Source organism: Glandiceps talaboti, chromosome 4, assembly GCF_964340395.1.
Source record: "Glandiceps talaboti chromosome 4, keGlaTala1.1, whole genome shotgun sequence".
Lineage (NCBI taxonomy): Eukaryota > Metazoa > Hemichordata > Enteropneusta > Spengelidae > Glandiceps > Glandiceps talaboti.
In genome coordinates this window covers 14,778,306-14,802,358 of record NC_135552.1, presented here as the reverse complement: position 1 = coordinate 14,802,358, position 24,053 = coordinate 14,778,306, and the positions used below count along the sequence as shown (strand labels likewise).

At 34.6% G+C, this 24,053-nt stretch overlaps 2 protein-coding genes across 5 annotated transcripts in view; one reads left to right on the top strand and one right to left on the bottom strand.

The window, feature by feature from the left end:
- LOC144433583 (kinesin-like protein KIF28) overlaps window positions 1-4,997 on the bottom strand; it is a 29,705-nt gene extending 24,708 nt beyond the window's left edge. For all 3 annotated transcript variants that reach the window (XM_078121901.1, XM_078121902.1, XM_078121900.1), the window contains exons 1-2: window positions 4,740-4,997; window positions 257-454 (exon numbers count right to left, since the gene is read on the bottom strand). In XM_078121901.1, coding sequence (XP_077978027.1) covers window positions 257-454; window positions 4,740-4,787 — 246 coding nt within the window. In that variant the 5' untranslated portion in view covers window positions 4,788-4,997. The remainder of the gene's footprint in view (window positions 1-256; window positions 455-4,739) is intronic.
- Window positions 4,998-6,580: 1,583 nt separating this feature from the next.
- LOC144433942 (uncharacterized) lies at window positions 6,581-23,036 on the top strand. Of its 2 annotated transcripts, none has more exons than XM_078122354.1 (16): window positions 6,581-6,678; window positions 7,756-7,876; window positions 8,454-8,672; window positions 10,001-10,165; window positions 10,893-11,025; window positions 12,124-12,182; window positions 12,435-12,500; window positions 12,666-12,731; window positions 13,297-13,404; window positions 13,803-13,894; window positions 14,589-14,654; window positions 15,687-15,774; window positions 16,530-16,640; window positions 17,195-17,297; window positions 17,863-17,935; window positions 21,474-23,036. In XM_078122354.1, exons 1-16 carry the CDS (start codon window positions 6,581-6,583, stop codon window positions 21,547-21,549), a joined length of 1,644 nt encoding a protein of 547 aa, XP_077978480.1. In that variant the 3' UTR covers window positions 21,550-23,036. The 2 variants fall into 2 exon arrangements, with proteins under 2 accessions (XP_077978480.1, XP_077978479.1); XM_078122353.1 differs by having other exon boundaries at window positions 6,588-6,678; window positions 10,887-11,025.
- The last annotated feature ends 1,017 nt before the right edge of the window (window positions 23,037-24,053 follow it).

Here is a 24,053-nt window from a genome sequence, read left to right as displayed (position 1 = left end):
AAAAATACAGAGAATGTACAGGTCATAAAGGTCAAAATCTCAGAGTTGAAAGGTCATATCAAAGGTCGCAACAGTAATGTCATAATATACACATAATTCTAGTATGTGTAAATATAAATAGCACTGGTGTTTATTCAAAAGATTAAATTCTCTTTTTCACTGCCATATTTCTATTTCACAACTGCAAGACATGTCCTGTCATGTTACAGCAAACACAGACCATTAAAATGTTAATCAGAAATAAAAACTGTCATACCTGATCGATATATTTTGAATTTTTTGGTTGAAGATATTTGTCGGACTCTCTTTCCATAAATCCATCATGTGACCAATAGGAATAATCGTATGAAAATCTCTTGGGTTCTGACTGTGGCTCATCAGGATTGGTCAATTCTGTTGTCTTTCTATGCATATTAATGATGCATTTTGCATTGCGGTTGATTTCACGGTCATTGTGTCAAATGTTAAGGAATATATACAGTGAACAAATGAATAACTGCATTGTTTAGACTGGTGCCACCTCTAGTATTATTTCAATACAAAATGTACAGAAAACTCCTCAAATATTTTTATTACTAAGTACTTTTCTCCCCTTTTTTTCAAAGAAAGGCAGTTAGAATTACAATAAGGGAAGAGGGTTTTTTTTTAAATGTAATTTTCATTTTGTTTCCCTTAAAAAGTCTAACCACTCCAAACATTTATAAATTCAATGTCATCATTTAAAATAGGACTGAGGATTTTTTCTCAAAAAAGTGATTGTTGATTGCTTAACACTACTTTGTTGTTTGAATTTACACCCCCCCCCCCCCAAAAAAAAAAAAAATTCTTTCATCTTGAGGCATCTCGAGATAAAAAGGGATTTCACATGATCATCGTAGGTCACACATCTGCTAGATAAAAACATTCTATGGAATGTCTAATAATCAAACATTAGCAGATTGAATTAGAAAATGTCCTACTCTAGTCGTATATCATTGACATTGGGTTTATTTAGTTGAATACATGCAAAAGGTTTTTCCATAGAAATTAATCCCTCTAACATACTTTTACGAGTTGTCATATTTCTATATTCACCTGATGTGAAAAGTGTCAACAACATTTGAACTGAATGAAATGGGTCGACCAGACAACTTATTTACAAGTAATGTTTTCCTCTCTAAGTGCGCACACCTGACCTGTCCTAAATTACTATTCTGCCACATTTTCCATGTGCCAAATTAAGTACATTCACAGTCTAGAATATAAAAATAGTACTTTCAAATAAACAGAAATTAGCCGATTGAATCAGAAAATATACTATGGGATTGGAAAATAAATTAGGATTTTCAAATTACCACACAGCAGATTGGTACATACATGTATTACTTTCTGAATAACTGAGAGGTCAAAGTTCACAATAGATTTGGAAAATCACTAGATAGCTTTATAAAATATTCACAATAAGTGCACTTTAAATGTTGCATGTACAATAATGTTAATTTACTCGTACATGTATATATAAATTCAATTAAAATTACTTTTGTAAATATTTATTTTGGCACCTGGAAATTTGGCCGAATGGGAATCTAGGACGTACTTCAATTGGCAGACACTGCCAGGGGAAAATAGACACTTGTAAATATGGTATTAACTCATTCTGTTGGCCAGCCATATTCAGTGAAACTGTGAACTTGTTGATACCTTTCACAACATCTGAATATAGAAATATAGCAGTTCTTAAGTATGTTAGCAGAACTTCTTCCATGGAAAATTTGTTTTCATGTATATGAAGTTAAAATAAATCCAGTGTTGAAAAAAACATACGACTACAGTATACAGTCTAAGTTTTATAAAAATCAAACTGGAATTTATACAAATATCAAAGTAAACATGTTAAAATTTTATATTAGCAGTAACTCGGGTGAAATTAGTCATGAACACTCTATTTCATGGAGGTAATAAAATACGCCTGTAGTATGATTAGTCTGCTTTCACTTTACTGTTTGACCATAAATTTAACATAAACCGTCTATTTTTTCATTTCGGATGTCATTCTGAGAAAAAGAAAATGTGAAAGTGAAAGTAAAATATTGTTGATAAGGCCAAAAAATTCAAATGCTGTGCAATAAAATGAAGTAGCCTAAAATGTGGGTAAGCATTTAAAAGCTTTAATTTTTTTTCTGGCATAAATAAATAAACAGGGTTACTCTTATTGAATTCTTAGTGTTCTGTATTCAGTACTCTGTAAATACTCTACTGTATTTGATATGTATATATCCATGAAGATGCGACATCAAACATATCAGATATATATCATATATATATATATATATATAGTTTTGGTAGTACTGGAACTCTTTCTTGGGTGTAACTCGGAGTTTCACGCATATTGCGATCATCAGACACTCTGGAGTGTCTGATGATCGCAATATGCGTGAAACTCCGAGTTACACCCAAGAAAGAGTTCCAGTACTACCAAAACTATTACGCTCTGCCACTGCGGTATAGAGCACTGTCTTAGCAGATTGATACTCACGAGTTATATATATATATATATATATATATATATATATATATATATATATATATATATATATATATATATATATATATATATATATATATATATATATATATATATATATATATATATATATATATATATATATATATATATATATATATACATATATATATAACACAGTATCAAGTAAGATACACAGGAGCTAGTACACAGTGTTTCACGTTGTTACGATCATCAAAGTTTACTCCAGTATAGACATTACATATACTGAGTATATATATATATATATATATATATATATATATATATATGTATATATATATATATATATATATATATATATATATATATATATATATATATATATATATATATATATATATATATATATATATATATATATATATATATATATATATATATATATATATATATATATATATATATATATATATATATATATATATATATATATATATATATATATACTAATTCAGTGTAAGAGGTAAGTCATAAACTGAAGGAAAAGCGCTCAATACTGAGAAGTAGAGCTGTATTACACAAAATACACAAGTTATGGTACGGAGCCGTTACTCAGAGTTTCACGCTTGAATGCGATCTTCGTGCGATCTTCGTCCGAAGATCGCATTCAAGCGTGAAACTATGAGTAACGGCTCAGTACCATAACTTGTGTATTTTGTGTATATATATATATATAATATACACACACAAAATATCTTATATTTTATATCCGATGCCATTTCACTGTCTTGGAAAACTGATGAAGAGGGCACCAGCTATGTTATGGTATTGTCTAATTCCAATACTAGATGACATTTGATTTACCAAATATTTCTCCAATATTTGTCATGATAGATTTACAAAATAATATTTGATATTTTTATCAGAGATTTTATGGATTTTGCTTTAAGTCCTAAATAGACAGCAATAACTAAGCTGTATAAAATATCTAAGTTCTATATAAGGCGATAAATATCTGATATCGTAGTCTAGTTCCTGATGACCGTGTTCTGATTTTACATTCCGTTATGTTCAGCACATTTGGTTAAAATGTGCAATGTTGAGGAGTTCGGCCATACATGATCTGACACTTGTCCATTTGACAAGTACTATGTTAAAGACACTCTATGCCAGATGTTGGTTTCAAAAAACATTAGCCATTTCACTGTTATGTAAACTGAAAAAAAACTCCCTTTGTGTCAGTTTCTCATCATGCTCTACTGACACCCAAAGAATCATACACTATAGTATAAATATTTAATGTATGTATAAAATTATATTAGATGTGAAGCTTGCATTGTTAAGATATTACCTAAGGGGCGGGGCATTACTAACCGACTGGTGTGTGTGTGTGTGTGTGTGTGTGTGGGGGGGGGGGTCATTAAAAGAATATCACAAAGTGGGGGAGGGGTCATTTTGGAAAACACTACTTGAAGTGGGGTGTGGGTCACATTGGAAAACATGGTTTTTACTAGGAGGCTTTGGTCATCAGCGCTGGAGGGTCAGTTTGAGAAAACCCATGTTCAGCTCCAAAACACCAGACAGACAGACAGACAGACAGACAGACAGACAGACAGACAGACAGACAGACAGACAGACAGACAGACAAATAGTACACACCCAGTATGTCCTAAGCTCCCCCTTCGGGTTGATTGATTGATTGCTTTTATTTGGCAAAAAAATATTCGGAAAACCACAAACTAAAACGGATGCAAGACAAAACAGATATATCACGTGAATACCTTTGCCGAGGGTGATACACAAAAGTTTTGACAACTTATTTCCATTGTGGTCCTCTTGCATAAAATATCACACAAAGTATTAAAAGAACAAAGAAGAACAATACATAACAGACAAAATATACTTTAAAAAAGACAAAAGCTGACCCACTACATCTGGATGAAAATGAAAGTAGAACTAGAAATTAGAACGAGGCTAGATGTAGTACTGTAGCGGTTTCGATATGTCGCTCTCGGTCCTCCGCTAGACCCCCCCAAAAAACAACAACAAAAAAAACAAAAACAACAACAAACAAACAAACAAACATTATTGCAGCTAGAACGAGGTCAGACTGTATGGCCAGACTAATGGAAATACATGTAAACGAACTCTCTTCTAATTTTAGAGAGTTAAAATGTAAGGGAATAATAAGCAGACGTAGTAAAAACATATCTTTGTGTCAGTAATTCGGTGTCTGTGTATTTAAAAAGGATATAAAAGGTCTCACTCGAACAGCAACTTTAACGTTTTCAGCCCCTGCCATGGTTCACGCTGTGTGTACTAGTAACGCTAGCTACGACTCGACATTAACGTTAACTTGTTGACGAACTTGACTGCTTGCAGCACCGGTGACCACTCCGTATACTGGCTTCGTGGACGGATAATGTACATATAGAGGCTACGTAGAGATAACTGATGTTTACAGCATCTTCACTGTTTCCACGTCTCGCACTATTTCACAATACCCTTCACCATTAACGGTAAGATGTAGGCATAGGTGATGGGATTTATATCAATAAGTGAATGGCACGTAGTGTACATTGAGATGACCTGACCCGTCATGCGTAGGAAAATATCTCTTGGGGGCGCCCTTGTACTCGGGGATAATAAGGGTTGTTGCTAGGAAACGGGAACGCATAGTTGTATGTAGTTTGTAAATAGTGATTCACACAAGTATGACGCCGTCATGTGGCGTCAGGTATCTTGGTCATTATTGAAAAAAATGAAGTGGAGGAGATTATCAAAGAAATGTGATGACAGTTTGAAAATTTGCTGTATAGTAATACTGGCAGCAAATCATATGCGCCGCCATACCCATGTCGGTAATAAAAAAAAATAAGGCTACATCCTAAGAAGACATGCTCTGCTGGGTGTGTACAACAGTGCGTGACTTCTGGAAAGAGTTCCAATTAAAATCCTTTTGGTTAGAGAAGTCAGGTCAGATGCTCGATATGAATTGTCCAATAGTAACCATTGGCTCAGGCCTGAATGGCCTTAGACAAATTTTTAATAGGAAAGTATTTTCTTTATTCAACATGAACAACATCCAAAGTGGTCGGTTCTTTTGAAATTGGTCACTGATTTTTAATGATTTCTTTATTCAAGTTATCCTTCGCTTATTGTGTTTGTGTTGTTATGTTTTATATTGTTCACCTGTAAATCTCGTTATAATGTAATGTAATGTAATGTAATGTAATGTAATGTAATGTAATGTAATGTAATGTAATGTAATGTAATGTAATGTAATGTAATGTGTAAATGTAATGTAAAAATAATTTTTAAAAAAAGGAAACAGGATGCAGGTTTCAAAGTCCACTAACGATCATGGTGATGCTGTTTCTCTCCCAAATCAAGACTGCAAGCCCTATAGGCTCTCCAAGTATAGGTTAGAGCACAACTTGTAGTGTACCATACATTTCCACGGGATGGGTGGGGGGGGGGGCGTATAATTGTATATACATTGTATACAAAATCTCTGCAGCATTTGGGAGGAGGGCTGCGAACATTCTTGTGTTCATTTTGAGAGGGCCATGATTTTTTTTTTAGATCACGGGGGCGAATTTTTTTCCCTCAAAATATTTTCTCATCCACCCCAACCCCTCGCATAGATTATGCTCGTTCCCTTATCATTTCACTTTAGAGGACAAGTCATGTAACATAATTCTTACTTTTAAGTATGTCAAAAGAAAATACTGAAGTTTAACTTGAATGTAATAAATGATTTGATGAAAAAAATTAATGGTTAATGTCTTTTCATTAGGGAAATAAATTTGAACTTTGAAATAAGCTTATAATATATTTATGCACAATGTCTTAAAGTTTGCAGTCTTGACCTAAAATAACATTCCAACGTCTAAATTACACATGATAACATTGATCACATAGTATTGCATTAATACATCATTTAGACATCTCTAGGATTCAGTAGGAACATCGACCAACTAGCAACCTACCGTAGCAGTTTACATATTTGCCAAGAATTTTTGTCGGACTCGCCGCTGGTGGCTCACTTCTTTCGACCTACCTGCGTTGTATTGTGCCTAGCAACAAACCAAAATGGCGGCCGAGATGACATCTCAGGAGCTAGCTGCGCTAGCTCTTGAAGACGCTATGTTGGCTAGGGCAGATAGTAGCACGTCAGAAGACGATGTCAGGTAAACTGAAATTATTAAACTACATGTTGGTAGTCTAACGACAGAAAAATATCATTTAGTAGCATCTAGCCGGGTCATAAAATATAGTTGTTTACAATATTACATATTCACACGTACACGTACGTTACACTGTCATTATGGGCAGCACTGTCATCGATGTGTATGCTAGCCTATGTATAGTACTAGTAGTAATGCTGTCTTTGATTGGCAGAAACCTTACACAGCAGGGTCTGTGATTTGCGTTAACATACAATGTGGACATCAGTTTCGTGTATGTGGAGTCCGAGATCAGCAGACGTTCACGGGACGTTCACCCAATATTGCTATTCAAATTTTAATTTACATAGTTTAGAAGGGAGTGCTATAGATCCATCATCCATCATGGTCTAATATTATTCTCCAAGGAGTAGTAGTAATATCGTACGAATCTCATTTGTCCATTAATTGATACACTGATGTTGGGAAAACTAAATAAAAACGTGGATGTCTATTACAGTCTAAGTAAAATGTATTATTACAGCACACGTCAACCCACATGTTATTATTTTGATTAAACTAATCTGTACTCCAATGCGATATAGATAGACGATTGTAAATCAGTATACGCCCATCAGTGGCAGACGTACTCTGAGTCTTGGTAGTGTACTGGTACAACAGAATACATACCTCTTTGGCAAGAGAGAAACTTTGGTACTAGTATATGTACTATGGATAGTGTTACTCACAAGTAGGTGTATGACCCAAAGTACATTAGGATCTTGAAGGCAAATTAATTTGTGCTTTGATGTTGTCATATTCTTTTGTATTGTAATCTGGTCGTGTATTACTGCACCACCACTGTGGAAAAGTCTCACCCAATCGACATTAAATACTCTAGTATAGGTTACCAAATTGTGAATTTTTTTTTTGAAGAGTGGCTTGTTTTATTGTATTATACATGTATTTCGTTCTACTTATATAATAATATGGATATCACGGTTTTGGTACTGGGATACATGTTGGCATTTTTTGTTATTTTAGTAAAGTATTGAAATCAGTGAATTAATTCTAATGTTATCTTTTTTATTATAACTTTAGGCCGTCTATAGCTGACCAACAGAAAGTTGGATTTTTCAGTCAAGACAGAGCTTCACAAACAGAGCAGTCGGAAATTGTAACCCTTAAGGAGATGACACACGTTTTACAAACACTCAGACAGGTATGTACTGTATTACATTGGCAATTGAGGTTTTGGCTTATTAAGATAGACACAGACTAACACTATTATTGTTCTATGTGATTTCCAAGGATAGCAGTGCCTCTGTTATTCAGACATTCAGACAAGGGTATGGAAGTCATCAGAAATGCCATCCTATCGAATGTATAATTAAACCAACATCCATTCAATTCTCTGTATCTGAAATAAAATATTACAAACATTCAATTTCTTGGTTGACACCATAACTTCTGCTCTGCGCACTTCACATGCACTACTGTAGGTGCACATGAAAATAAGTCGGCCTTCTTGTTCTATTTTGACCCTCTATCTAGCGTGAGGTAAAATGCTATTGCAGGTACTGAGAATAAGGTCTTGCTTCTGAATAATACTGAGACACCACATGCAATAATTTTATTGTCCATTTTTTCATTCTTTACTGTAGGAATGATTTGATGTGAGGTTGAATGAACTATCTATCTCTGAGTGTTTTTCAGCAACTTCCTGTATAAGCATCTGAATATTCCAGATCTTATTTTCATTGATGTATACTAATTGATTTGATTTTTTTCTCTGACAGGATGCCAAAACTTTAAAGAGAGAATTGTCTCTAGCCAAACAAGTAATGGAAGCCGAATATGAAAACAAATTACAAGAAAAAGCATTAGATTTATACTGTAGGGTTAACGATAGAATTGATGAAGTAGAAAAGATGCACGATGAAAGAGTTGGTGTTGTCAGGAGAAGTTTTAGACAACAGCTTGCTGATGCACTGGTTAAAGTGAACAATGATTGGAAGGTGAGTTATGTACATTTTACAGCAGATTTTGAAACAACGTCAATATTCCACTGGAGTCGCATACATTTTTTTTTTCATGAGCAAAAGTAATTGGATATGAGATGCAAAAGAGAAATAGAATTATTCAAATTAGCCCTGAGCATATTTTTGTACACTTGGGTAGGGAATTCTGGGTAATTAAACAATGAAGGTTCCTATTTATTTACACTGGGTGGACTTGATATTGACTCCCTAGGTTTATCATGGTGTACACCGCTTCAGTTTTTTTCATACTTGTTTGATACGGAGGTGGTGCACGCATATGCTAACCAGGATATCCGAATAGCCTGACCAATTTTGTCAGTTATAGATGGTCAAACATGGCGACGGGGAGTGATCAACATAATCTGAAAGTTTATATTTTTGTTATATGTACTTAAATTAGAAAAATAACATACTTGTGTATGATGCTAAGACTTGAAATATAATTTTAGAGTAGCTGTGCAAGTTTTATGACATCTATCGGGAGATGTCATATTTGCATAAGTGAACACTGTCAGCTGACACTTGATTGGATTCGTCAGCCGAACTATCCCGAGCACGCGATGCCGTAAGCCGGTCGTGACCCCGGTGGAATTGACCGGGTTGCTCAATCATGTCCACCCACTTACTTCACCAGTGCATGCCCATGTCTATTAGTCTGTCTATTGTTTAACTATTAAGTATGCAGTATGGTTATAAGGATTAAGACACATTTCAACATACGATCTTCTAAACTGGAATCACTCCATGGGCCAACATTCTCGTTAAAAGTTAATACATCTTCAATGCAGTTTTCAAATTTTTGTCTTCAAGTTAAAACTTATTTCAAAGATAATATAAAGGTAGAGATGTGGGCATCGAACAGTTTGGCTAAAGTAACGTCAGTCAAGTCACTAGTCAGTAAATCAATTCACCATATGATCATCTGGCGATCGGCAGTGTCGGAATACTGTAGAAATAATAGATACAAGTGCAAAAACTGTTGGTGACTTTAATATCAGTGTATATGAATTAACACCTTGATTGTTTGCATACCCAGAATTCTCTACTCCAGTGTACAGCAGTCGGTTCATGGCTGATTTGCACAATGTTACTTCTCTTATTTTTAAGAGAAGTCACATGATGCAAAGGTGGTGAAAGTGACTATTCAAGTTTCTCACTGCACATCAACTGAAGCAGCTGGACAAAACGAGCCTTGCCTTGATGGTACAAATAGATGTTATATTGGGATATACGTGATAAACTTTAGATTACAGCTTATTTTTATATCAAAATAAAAAAATTATTTTAATTTCACTTTTTTCTAGAAACACTACGGTTTGAAAATGAACGAAGAAAAAAAGAAAGATAAAGGCAAGAAAGATCAATTTGCTGAAGAAATTAAAGATTTACAGTCACAAATCCAACAACAAGACTCAGTTATTCATATGTTAAAAATGCAGCTACAACAATACACAGGACAGAATGACGAAGTAAGTACATTTACAATAATACACCCCATTCTGGTTATGAGAAAGACAAAAGATTTCATGGTTTGGCCACTTGGAGTGCTGTTCAGTATAGTTGAATATATTGTAATTTGTAGCATGAAGTTACCACTCATTTTCCATCGCCAAAACTTGGGTTACCAGAATGTGCCATGTTGAGGGACACTAGCTGTAAGTTCTTAGATAGTAACAGTTTGTACAAATATTTACTTAATAGAATAACTTGACCCTGTATTCTAACAGTCTCCTATGTTATAATAGTTATACTTCTTGAGTTCTATATCACAGGTCCATATTATACACAAAATTGTTTATTTGGGCAAGTGTTCTTCAGGTTTTTATCATCAAAACTCTTATTGGTCAAAAAAATGGATCTCTTGCATACAATTGCAAGGGGAATGCCATTCCAGGAAATGAAGGCATTTTTGGTGAAACTTTGGTTCCGGAGAGTCATTTAATGATGTCATAGCAGCTGATCACCAAGAAGCACAGTGTGTAAACCTGTTCCTCGTCATTCATTGTTATGGTTAGGTCACTGGACACATATTGCCTCACAGGGAATCAGCAGACATGCATATGCAACAACTGAATACTAATGACTTCTATTAAAGTGCTCTATGTTGCTTTCAAAAAATAAAATAAAAAATCAACGATTTGATGTGTAATAATTAGTGGACTACCTTTCTTTCTTTGTTTTCTGAACCAGGGTGAGGCTTCACCGACAAGAACACCCAGTGTCAATCCTGAAATAGAAGACCTGAAGACAGAGATTGATAAATTACAAAATAAAGTTGACCATTTAGAAGATGCATTAGACACAAAAGATGAAACCACAGACCAGTTAAGTATGTATCATGTTGTTTATTCTTAATTAGGGCAGCCATACTTTAATAATTCTACGTTTCTCATGACCTGACTTCCCCTATTATAATTCTTCAATCTGGTGAAATTAAAAAAAAAGCATCACTGCCCTCTATGGCAGGATTAGGAAAATATTACATCATCACTGACTATAGGGTGGCAACCATACAAACAAGTAATCGAGCAAAAATTATCATTTATGGTTCAAAGTTTCCTTCTGATTTTAATTATCATTTCTAAGTCAACCAGACTGTTAAAGTATAATTATGAATTGAAAGTATCACTAAAATGTACTTATACACTTACTAGTTCTTTTTTGTATTTTTATTCAACCAACTGATCCATCGTGATGAGAAACATAGAATTAAGTCTGGATGGCCTTGGCAATAGCTAGACTTTTCAGATGAAATTACATACTAATTAAAGGGGCACAAGCTGAGTTTATGTATTTTTGGGGCATGTCTAAAAAAGTGCTCACAGTATTCTACTTACTGAGGTGGACTCAACAAGTAGCAAATGATTGAAGTCAAACTTGACATTAAGATATGTGTAGTATTTAGAAGCAGTGTAATGAGACAACGAAGCAAAATCATCAACCGCGATGTAGACAGGCTATTATAAACAACCAATGTTATATTGTGAGTTGGGCCAAATTTTCACAGTTATGAGGATAGTAAGTTTCTGTGTTAAGCCAGATTTAGAATTTTAGAAATGTCTTGTCTTGTCTTGTCTTGTCTTGTCTTGTCTTGTCTTGTATAAACAATTCCTCCTTTCAGTAGAGGCACCTCTAGATGAGTATAGATTAGTTGCCTTAGTACATCAAACAACTTTTAAAAAAAAAGAGAATGCTTAACACACAGACATAGACACACAGCAAAGAGTTGAAAGAAACAATTTAGCAAAAAGTCGATTGCCTATCCAGAATAGCAGTTATTTGCCATTGTTAGTAACAGTCAGACAACACTTGCAGTCTTTGTCTCAGGTTGAGTGTTTTGGATTGCGTAATGACCCAGCCATATTCAAGGGCCATGAACTTTGACATCTCATTATCAAACATTGACCTCTATCTATTTATATCTCAGATAAAGAAATAGATGGCTTAAACAAGGAGTTAGAAAAAGAAAGAGTCACCATACAACAGGTAAGGCTAAACTTTTCTTATTTTAGAGTAAAATGATTCAAAGATTGTTTGAATGAGGATTCTTAATATATTAGCTGTTGATGTGAGAATAATTCAATATTCAAATAATTGTATAATCAATTTCTTTTTTTATCCTTTACTTTACTTTTTCACTTTATATTTTTTTTAAAAGTCATTGTGTACCTGCTTTTATTGTTTCCCCCGTAACTGCATATTAACTTTCATTCTGCTTTGTTTATTTGCTGCATATAGATGTTATCAGAAAAAGAAGAATTGATGGCAAGGTCAGAAAATGATAAAGCAGCCATTAAGAGACAGGTATGGTATGACATATAATGACCAATAAGCCTAGAGTAACTAGTAAATTTATTTTCAACAAGTATACATTAGAAGGTGTAATTATTTGTATATTTCATCATAGTAACATCTACACAGTGAATGAAATTATTCAAACACACAGAAATCTTTTCTATATCTCTACAGCTAGAGAAACAAAAAATGGAAGTTGAAAGAGAAATGCAGGAAAAACTTCTGAAGGCAAAGGATGAGGTAAGTTTTCTTTCATATCCTATAACATGGGATTTATATAAATATGTCAACTATATACAAATTATTTCAGCCAAACTTTTATTTATCTTATGGCAGAAAGGAAAATGCAATAATTTGTAGAAAAAATGTCATTCATAAATACTTTTCTGTTAAATGCAATATACCAGTCTCTAAGTAATACTTACAATTTAGCATAATCATGGAACTAGTTGCGGACCAAAAATAAACAAAATTTGACAAATTTTCTGGTAGGTCTACAGTAGTCAGTAATATTTGTCAATGAATCACCTCTTATAAGTTTTATCACAAAAACTACCGATCAATGTCGATAAGACCTTTCTGTAGGTGTTTATAGAGTAATGGATAGATATTGGATACAGGGGAATGAAAGTGTGTGGCTGATATTATCAAAAAAGCACTGACAGAAAAAAAAAAGTTTTTTATTTCTTTTAATATACATTTACTGAAAAAGTAATTTTTGTAAATACAAATTTACCATTTACTCCATCATTATTTTCTGTATGAGGGAACACTGTTTATAGATATTGTATATCTATCTACACAGGTACTAAATCTAGCCAAGAAAAATGCAGATGAAATGCAGAGAAGAGAAGAGGAAAAACACAGACTATTAACAGAACAGAAGAAAGCCCAAGAAGCACTAATGGCCAAGGTAACAATATATTTTCATATAACTGATATTGTCAGGTGAATGACAGTGGTGTGTGATGCTAATAGATACACATTTCTATTCATGCTAGGGAGTTCACATCATGGTTAGCTAAAGGATAAGAATGGAGGTCAGACCCCCTAAGATGAAATTAAATTGTAAGATGTATTATGAGCAAACACTGGTCTACATTTGCCCAGTAATTTTTGTAAACAAACATAAATGCTATGACATAAAACTCTGTCACAACACTAGTAGAAGCAAAGTTGACTGACGCAAAGTAAATAAAGATTTTTTCAACTCAGATACAAAAACATTTCAAATAAGGATATATAAGTGTTACATGAAATTAATATAAATAATTGTATTGTGATGTTTTTATTGAATGTTTCTCTTTTCAGGAAAAAGAGGAAGCTCTGAAAGACAACAAAAGTGATGAAGATTTGGCAAGACTTAGAAAGTTAGAAAAAGTGTTAAAACAGGAAGTAGCAAAGTAAGTGATGCATCATGGTTATTATTTATATAAATATGTGAAATATGAAATCGTAGTTGTATAATGTTAATTACGAAATGTGTCCAGTGATGCACAGATAACGCTTTACTAGTCACCACTATCTGCCAGGTCTAAATACTGCCCTCTACAGACAGTGTTTGAAACCACTTATCTAGCATTTGTACTTTTCTTTGTGACTTGAAATGTAAAAGGAATATGAAATCTATATGTTATTACATTTCTACCAGAGATTACTTGCACCAGTGCACGCACATACAGGTGGTATTTGCACTTCAGTGCAACACTGAAAACATTATTGCATACCTGCATGCAAATGATATGCAAATGAGGATGTGATCGTTCATTCGACACAAAAGCATGTGATCGCATAGTGTCATCTTCACGGAAATTTGTTGTTTTGGATAAACATTATATAATAATAACAGAACCCTGTACCATGTGAGTTCCAGTGTGGGTACTTAGGAGTATTTGCACTCGTGCCTGCAGTGTTTTCTGCTGCTCTTTCACTTGCTATGTTACTGAAGTACTGCCTGAGAGAACGCTGTTAGCACTCATGCAATTACTCTGAGTACCCACACTTGAACTCACATGGCATGGGGTTCTGTGTAGTCCCTTTAAGAATTCCTTCTTCAGCTATGACAATATTTACTCTCTGTTTTTCCCTTGGTTATAGATTAAAAAGAGAACTTGACAGGACGAACAGAACATGGGAAAAGAAATTTGCAATATTACAACAAAGGTAAGAAAATACCCCAATAGGTATTTTACATATATGTTTGCAGAGGTAAGAAAATATTGATGGTGGTCTTAATGCCTGTTTGCAGATGATGTAATTACATACTTTACTATTACTATCACATTAGAAACTGACAACCAAGTCTACAGTCAGATCTTGTGACAAGCTAGCAGCTCGGGCAGACAATTGAAAAAAGAAAAAGTCCAGATCAATGTTCTGTTTTATCAGTAATAATCTTTACAGGTTTAGTGGACTGAGGTTGTACGGCGGAAGGGCCTGACTTTAGGAGGGCACATTAGCCATACTACTGAGGTCCGCAAAACCCATATCTGAGGCCGTAAAGGCTTTATCATATACCCCATGTAGTGGTATGGCAACATCATTTGAATCACATAATCACATAAATTGGCACTGATATATTATTTTATTAGCGAGAAATGTAAAAATAGTTAAGAAATTAACAAAGCCAAATCACTGACCGAATGGATATCGATGAGTACACCACGTGCCATATTTGGGCAAAGTGTGTTTGGCCATGATATGGAAAATTATTGCCCAGGTTTGATGCACAAGCTGTCCATTGAACTGCATAATTGGTATCGATATACTGGGTATATGATAACAAGGAAAAGGTCACCAATGATGACAAATGAGATGAGAAAATATGAAAACTCAATTCATCAGAAAAGTTTTAGGAATGAATTTTAACAACTGAACTTATGCATATCCATTTTGGTAGTGTGATAAGGAGAAGATTTCATTATATATTTAAATTCAGTTTTAATTATTCACCCTTGATTTAACAGCAATACTTTACAATCAGTCCTTTCAAGTTTCATGTTGATTTGATGTTCAAATGGACCTATCACTAGATACATGTCATACTAATACTAGAACCTTCATATATTTTTACATGAAAGTAAATATGACACAAAATAAAGTGAATTTTGTTTTGGAAAAAGCTGATTTGAAAGTCAGGATTTTCAGGTCCAGAGATTAAAATGTATGATGTAAGATATCTGTTGTTTATTTCAGTTTACATGCTATTAAAGATGAAAGCTATCTTAGACAGACATTACAGAAGCAAGCAGCCACTCTGGCACATGCATCAGTTACATATGCAGTAAGTATTCTCTACTCTTGAAAACGAGGCGTCAGTTTACTGAGATATACACAAACTGAAACTATTGTTGTGACATGTTGATATTAAAGTTACTGAATGAATGTTGGTTTAATTGTACTCACAGTAGGGTGGTGCCTCTGATACTCACAGTAGGGTGATGTCTCTGATACTCACAGTAGGGTGGTGCCTCTGATACTCACAGTAGGGTGGTGTCTCTGATACTCACAGTAGGGTGGTGTCTCTGATACTCACAGAAGGGTGGTGCCTCTGATACTCACAGTAGGGTGGTACCTCTGATGGCTTAATTCCGTGATCTTGTAGTGTACACTTTTTTGAGACTTCCAGTGTTTACACTATCTTGACCACAGGGTGATTAGATTTACACAACAGAGGAACTGCTATCACCCTCTTTACTATCACTGGGCTCTTAGGTTATTTAAGGGCCCATGTCACTATGAGTCAATAGACTTCAGAAGTGACAAAACCTTTAGTTCATGAGTATTTTATGGTTGAATGTAGAAAATTATTGCGAAAGAAAATAATTACCGTATATCTCAAGCTTAATTTATGAAAAATTTGGAAATATTTGGAATATTTGGCCTCATATTTTGAGTACCACAGAACCAATGATGTAGACGCAAGTTGTTGCGACGTACGTAAAATGACCAGGGTATAAAACCCATATTTTTTGTTCAAATGGTGAACCTTGTTTGTGTGTGGTGTTACCATCATCATGTTATCCTTCTCATCACTAGGCGGATGCTCCTGTAGGGATAATGCCAACCGGTAACCAAGCAATGACAGGACCACCACCACTTCCAGGTAAAACACCAAGAAGAGGAGGACCACCACCACAACAACCATTGGTAAGATTAACATCACTGAAACACACAACTCACAATGGTTTATTTCCAGGATTGTGTGCAAACCACTTTAGCTGGCACCTTGTGTCATATAATACAGTCTGTAGTGGTTAAAAATTCAAGAGTTTAATGTTTTCTTTAATATTTAAACCAATATTTTCACCTCACTGATTACTCATTACATTCACCAGTTATCCTGATGTATTGCTCAGATTTTCTACAAAAACTGTCTGATATAAATTTTCTAGGAGTAAATAAATGACAATTCAGCTCCATCATGTGTCAAATAACCACCTGTTACTAGATCATCAGTCAGTCTGTACAAGCGTACATGATAGGATGTGAAACTGTTGTCACTCAAAACAACAGCATGTCCAGTAGGATAGATTGTCATTACTCCATTATTACTAGATTATAATTATAATTCAATAACTTTTCTCAATTCAGCCATCTTTCTTGAGAAACTGTACCCAAGGGATCACTTTGTGGATATAGTATCCTGTATATCATTGCTATAATCATGTACTGAGTTGTTGATTTGTTCATGTCTATTTCAGCCTGCTATAGGTAAAGCTCAGATACAAGCTAGGGAAATAATGTCCGCATATACTATCACACCACCACCACAAGGCAGAGGTTATGCATCATTCACTGTAGAAGGTAAGTATAATGTGTGTGTGTGTGTGTGGGGGGGGGGGGGGGGTTAGTGTGTGTGTGTGTATGTATGTGTGTCTGTGTGTGTGTGTGTGCTTGTATGTATGCGTGCATGTGTGTATGTGTGTGTCTGTGTGTGTGCTTGTGCGCGTGTGTGTGTGCTTGCATGCATGCGTGCATGTATGTGTGTGTATGTGTATGTGTGTGTTTTTTGTGTGTGTGTGTTCACATGTAGGTATGTGTGCAGGTGTGTGTATGCGCACATTGTGCATGTGTCTGTGTGTGTGTACATGCATGTGTGTGTGTGTACACGTGTGTGTGTGTACACGTGTGTGTATGTGTGTGTGAAGGTTTATGCATGTGTGTGACAGTGAAGTGTAACAATTAAATAGGGCTATAAAGGCTGACATAAGTATGTCAACTTTGTAAGAATACTGAAATACTAAACGTATGAATAGAGATGAGTTTCGTCATATAAGTGTAAAGTACCGTCAGCTTTAAAACTAATTCCCTCTTGTTTAAAGTTATTCCATTTGTCTAAGAATATTGATTTATTATTTTCTTCCTTCAGAATCACAAATTGTAGATCCCAATGAAGAAATAGATTTTGATGGAATAATGCCACTTCCATCCCCACCTCCAAGGTAATTGTATTTTTTTTGTATTTGGTGTGTTAATGTTGACAGTCAAGATATGTCAGCCAGAATAGCTGCCATGAAAAACGACACAGTTATGGGTTTCCATTCCATTGTTATAATCATAGAAAAAAGATGAATTGGCAGCACGATATCATATGTCATAGCCAATGTCATAAAGATTAATGTAACAGATTTTTCACACAAATGTCATTGGCTAGCTGATATATCCTACAGCAAATGTCATTGGCTAGCTGATATATCCTACAGCAAATGTCATTGGCTAGCTGATATATCCTACAGCAAATGTCATTGGCTAGTTGATATATCCGAAAGCAAATGTCATTGGCTAAGCTGACATAAGCTACAGCAAATGTCATTGGCTAGCTGATATATCCTACAGTAAATGTAATTGGCTAGCTGATATATCCTACAGTAAATGTCATTGGCTAGCTGATATATCCTATAGCAAATGTCATTGGCTAAGCTGACATAAGCTACAGCAAATGTTATTGGCTATAGGATATATCCGAAAGCAAATGTCATTGGCTAAGCTAACATAAGCTACAGCAAATGGCATTGGCTAGCTGATATATCCTATAGCAAATGTCATTGGCTAGCTGATATATCCTATAGCAAATGTCATTGGCTAAACTGACATAAGCTACAGTAAATGTCATTGGCTAGCTGATATATCCTACAACAAATGTCATTGGCTAGCTGATATATCATATAGCAAATGTCATTGGCTAAGCTGACATAAGCTACAGCAAATATTATTGGCTATAGGATATATCCGAAAGCAAATGTCATTGGCTAAGCTGACATAAGCTACAGTAAATGTCATTGGCTAGTTGATATATTCTACAGCAAATTTCATTGGCTAGCTGATTACTTGTTTGTACTGAAGGTCTAATGACAAAGACACTGGTTGCCATGGAGATGGAATATGTTAGATATATACTACAATTTATCTTGTACATGATATATATAACATAATGTTTACATTGTTGACTGGAAAAACATGTTTTCTTAGATTTGTGATTGTTAGACTGCAGTGCAGTCATGGATGCATGCGTGTCTTGATGGTATATACTGCACAACTTACAGTGTAGACTATTGGAGTGTCTTCCACAACTGTACAGTGTGTGTACCAGAAAGTATCTCATCAGGTACCATCCCAGATTGTTCACTAGACAATAAATGTGAAATCTGTTTGTGTTGACTAAATGCGGAAAGAAATTGATAGAAATATTTTTTCTCAAGTGATATTCACCCACATCATGCTTGTTCTTGTATGTCACCTATCCAGTACAAAAAGTGATTTTCTTCATGTTATTTAACAATCTGAGATGGTTCCTAAAAATTCAAAATGTAATGCTTTCATCATGTCATTGTCATATAAATGCACTGTACAGTACATCATGTGCACCAGAACCCTTTCATTGAGTGGTATATCTCTAACTACTAGTATGATCAGTGAGTGAGCCACCTAGTGTCAGATTCATCTCATTGAATTTTACTTTTGTTTTTCCCCAACTCTCCCCATGCACTCTCTCCACAGAATAAAAAGTAGTATGAGGTAATATAGTATAGATAGATAGTATCAGAATTAATACTCCTAATTTTTTGTGTCTAATCTTTGAATTATTCTAAAATCCTCCTTTCAACTTCCCTTTCCGTAACATTCTAATTTTCAATATTGCATCGAGTCATTCATCGTAGAATTTAAATAAAATTTACCAAATAATGATAAACTATTTTTTTTAAATCAAGTGGAAAATAAACCTGCCAATTTATTATTATTCCAGAAGAATGGCAGTGAAGATGTCTTGATTTTTTTTCTTCCCCTCCAGCCACCTTTATTTATGGTATGATCCACCAGTTTCCTTTGGGTTAGATTGTTCCATTATCAAAACATAGGGGTGACAACAATCCCTCAGACAAATTCTATTTGTACTGTCTCTCTGTCGGTGTCAAAAACACACGTCTCTCTGTCGGTGTCAAAAACACAAAACTAAATGTAGGAAACAAGAGTTGAAAATTCTTGCTAGTTTTGTTTGTAGCATGATAGTCTTACTGGTATTGTTGTGTATATTGTCCTATAAACTGAGCCTTAGAAATAAATTGTTTCAATTTTTTGCTGTTACTTTGTTCCAAAAAACTCTGACCCATTCTCAGTTAAAAGCAAGAAAAAAATCAGGGGTGACCACACACATTTTTGAAAGAGAAGTCAAAATGTAGCCATTTTAGAATCCAATATGGCCGCCAAATACTTTGTTATATAGAAAAATAAAAGGTTGTCAATTTCATTGAAAAAGAAGATGGCAGACTGCCAATTTGTTTAATCATTTCAGAAGGACCAGATACAAGCTTTCATTTGGCAAAAGTTGGAGAGATTTTAAGAATGTCAATTTTTAGTGACATTAGCCCACGAGTACCGTCTACCTTAAGTTATCTCAGTGATCTAAATATTCTCTTTGCAATGACCCTTTGTGTTGATTGTTATAACTAACGTTTTATCAACAAGTGTTTACCTTTGCACTTTTTATGTTTACTAAAACATTTACTTTTGATGTAATATTCCAAACACTGAGTATTGTTATGGTGTGCATGTCACTTAACAAAATAACAGAACTTGTAAGTACAGAGAAAGATTTTTTTTAAATAGCGCCCTCAGTGGCAATATTTTTTTAAAATATTTATTCATTTTCATGTTTGTTATATTACCTGTGACTATTTTCTTTTTTTTAATAGTGCCTTCTGTGGCAATATTTAACAGAAACATTGGGTGGATTTGATTGGCTTCCTCGGTTTTTATCAGAGTGTACACCAGTTCACTTTTTTTTCATATTTGTTTGATTCAGGGGTGGTGCACACGCATTCTGTTGGGATAGCCTAATAGCACGACTGATTTTGTGGATTGTAGATGGTCAAATATGGTAGCAGGGAGCGATGAACATAATCTGAAAATTTGAAAATATATATGTGTTATGTGCACTTAAATTAACAAAATAACGTATTTGTGTATGATGCTAAGAGTTCAAGTGAAATATAATTATATAGTAGCTGTGCAAGTTTTATGACATCTATCGAGAGATGTCATATTTGAATAAATGAACACTGTCAGCTGACACTTGATTGGATCCTTTAGCCAAACTATCCAAAAACATATACATGTATAGTGTTTGCCAGTCATGACCCCGATGGAATCAACCAGGTCGCTCAATCAAGTCCACCCATTGACTCAGATTACCTATAAACAGCGCCCTCAGTGGCAATATTTAACAGAAACATTAACATCTAGAGATTACCAATATTTTACAGCATGCATAGTATAAGTCAGAATCTTTAATACATAATTTTTTTTTTATCCAGTTGAGACAAACATTTACATAAACTTAAACATTATAGAAACAAAAGTATATCTCAATATTTAATAGTGTTATATCATTGATATTATTTCATACAGTCAATATTGTATCGCACAACCAATGCAAGACATAACATAATATTTATATATATTTTACTTTCTTTATCTTTACAGGATTCGCGGTGACTACCTGGAGCAGGAGAGACCACCAAGTAGTAACCATGTCATTATTTTACCATCATCAGCGTGATGTGATGTGATGTGATGTGATGTCGTGTCATGTCATGTCAAGTATTCATGTCTGCTTTGAAGAGTCTAACTGACTCAAACTTGGCATATAAAGTCCCGTCTGTAAATAAGTTATAAGTTGACGACACAAGTCATTGTTGTGATTGTCTTGGCTATCTTGTCTTTATCACCACTAGGACTGTACACAGTGTTATATCATTTATATTTGATACACAAAATATTCAGGACATCAGTTCGTTAGATATGGAAACCAGGTATTATGCTTCCTGTATTATAAAACCATTGTGGTGTGATACTTTTTACATGTTTTTTGTATACGTCACTTTTGCAATAAAGCAACTGTGTTTCATTCATTCATATGAAATATGCCAAATAATGTATAAACCGTCTATAAGGATGTCAACAGATTTGGACTGTACATTGTATCAGCCATATGTAGAGTACAGAGTAGTGATGTCACAACCCCCCCCCCCCCCCCTTCTCCTCCTCTCTCATACAAAATGATGCATCAATAGGCCCTCATCAATTGTCCTTTTTTAATTCATTTTTGTGAATATGCCAAATAATGTATAAACTGTCGGAGGATATTGACAGATTTTGACTGTGCCATGTATCAGTCATGTATGTAGAGTACAGAGTAGTGATATCATAACAATCCCCACCTCTCACTCATCCCCCGCTCTCAAACCCCCACCCCCACCACCACCACCACCACCACCACCCCTCCCCATACATTGATAGGTACTAGGTCCACAGAGAAATACAGTAGTTTGTGGGGCTTTCATATAACTATTCCAGTGGATTTCTAACTTTTACATTAGTTGTCACTAGAACAAAAGGGTTTCCATTCACAAATCAGGATACCGACATTGACATCGAAACTGACGTATCACTTCAGCTTGTTTCACATGTCTCTTCTAAGACACGTGATAGCACAACGATGCTACCAAGATTTCAGCAAAAATTCAGAATTTATGCTTCCCAAAAATTTGTTGACTCTGGCGCATACCTGATCAATGACTATTTACATACAGACATCAAGTCAGTGTACATAATGCCATCAATGATTACTAGAAAAGGGGAATTTACCCAATCAGAACACTTAACACTGAATCCAGTTGAAGTTTAGTGACATATCCTTTTTTGAAGATTGACAGACAAAAAATCATCAAAATATAATCTTTTAAAAAAATGTAGCTACTAGCATTTTCAGAAACCATATTACGTGCCACATTAAAAACGTGCCTACTAGCCATATGTGAAATATTTGTCAATTTTTCAATGGAAAATGAGTCTTGTTGATGGACAGAGTAATATGTTGGAAACCATACAACACAGAGTTTAGTTTATCGTGGTGATTTTGTACAGTTTGGCTGTTTTTGTACATAGGTCTTATTAGTTTCACAGCCATTTGCCAAAATTTATTGATATGTGAATTTGACATTGTAATTTACTGTATGTAAATAGCAGTATTATAATAAACTTGATAACACACTTTTGCAAAAATAAAAATCTTGTTACTGTTTGATGATTGTGTGTGTGTGTGTGTATGTATGTATGTATGTACGATTGTATGTATGTACACAGGTATGTATGTATACAGGTATTATGTGTGTGTGTGTGTGTGTGTGTGTGTGTGCATGTATGTATGTATGATTTGTGAATTTGGCTTCATTTCATGGCATTCAGCTATTATGCATAAACATACAACTCAAACAGAAAAATATGCGATACATTGACACGTTCGTTCTCTCTCTCACACACACACATTTACAAGGGTATGTTATTTTAATTAAAATGCAATAATTTAATATCTGTACTCCTACATGTAAAAGTAATTGGTTTCATATATTGCACAGGGGTCAGTAAATCCCATGGTCCTACAAACACCAGTGACACTGTTTGCTGTAAGGTTGTAACACAGGTATTATACTGTTTTCAGTTACACAAACCTTTACAAATTGCACTGTATATTCAAATAGATCAGGACCACTAGATTATTTTGGTCACTGGTCCAAAGACCACCAGATTTCAAATGGATTTGCTCACCCATGAAGTGAAGTGGTTATGTACTGCCAACCAAGTCTTCAAACGTTAACAGTAGAACATAACACACACACACACACACACACACACACTTGATTACAAATAAATTTAAAGTTATAGCACACCAAAATGTTTTGATAATCCTATCTTTCAACCAGACTCCTCAGGTCTTCTTCAGGGATGTAAAGACAAATTGTTTACACATGCATGGTGCAATGTCACACAAACTCAAACTTCGTTCATTTAGGGGGAGGGGTCTGGCATCAATTTGGTTACTGAACTTCATTTTCACACTTCTAACCAACGTTTGAAAACTTTCATGCCTTCTTTGATAATAGGTTAGCTCTGACTACTCAGATGTTGATTAAAATTTACTTCTACTGTGATATACACTGTGTGCTGGGATTCCAGTTAGTATTTGAATGTGTTTACCATTATTTTTTTGCATTGCATCTATCG

Bases quoted from the DNA above. Each gene is read 5' to 3' on its own strand.
- LOC144433942 (XM_078122354.1), top strand. From the start codon at position 6,581: ATGGCGGCCGAGATGACATCTCAGGAGCTAGCTGCGCTAGCTCTTGAA. The intron at 6,679-7,755 runs GTAAACTGAAAT...TTATAACTTTAG, and splicing joins ACGTCAGAAGACGATGTCAG to GCCGTCTATAGCTGACCAAC. The intron at 13,405-13,802 runs GTAACAATATAT...TTCTCTTTTCAG, and splicing joins AAGAAGCACTAATGGCCAAG to GAAAAAGAGGAAGCTCTGAA.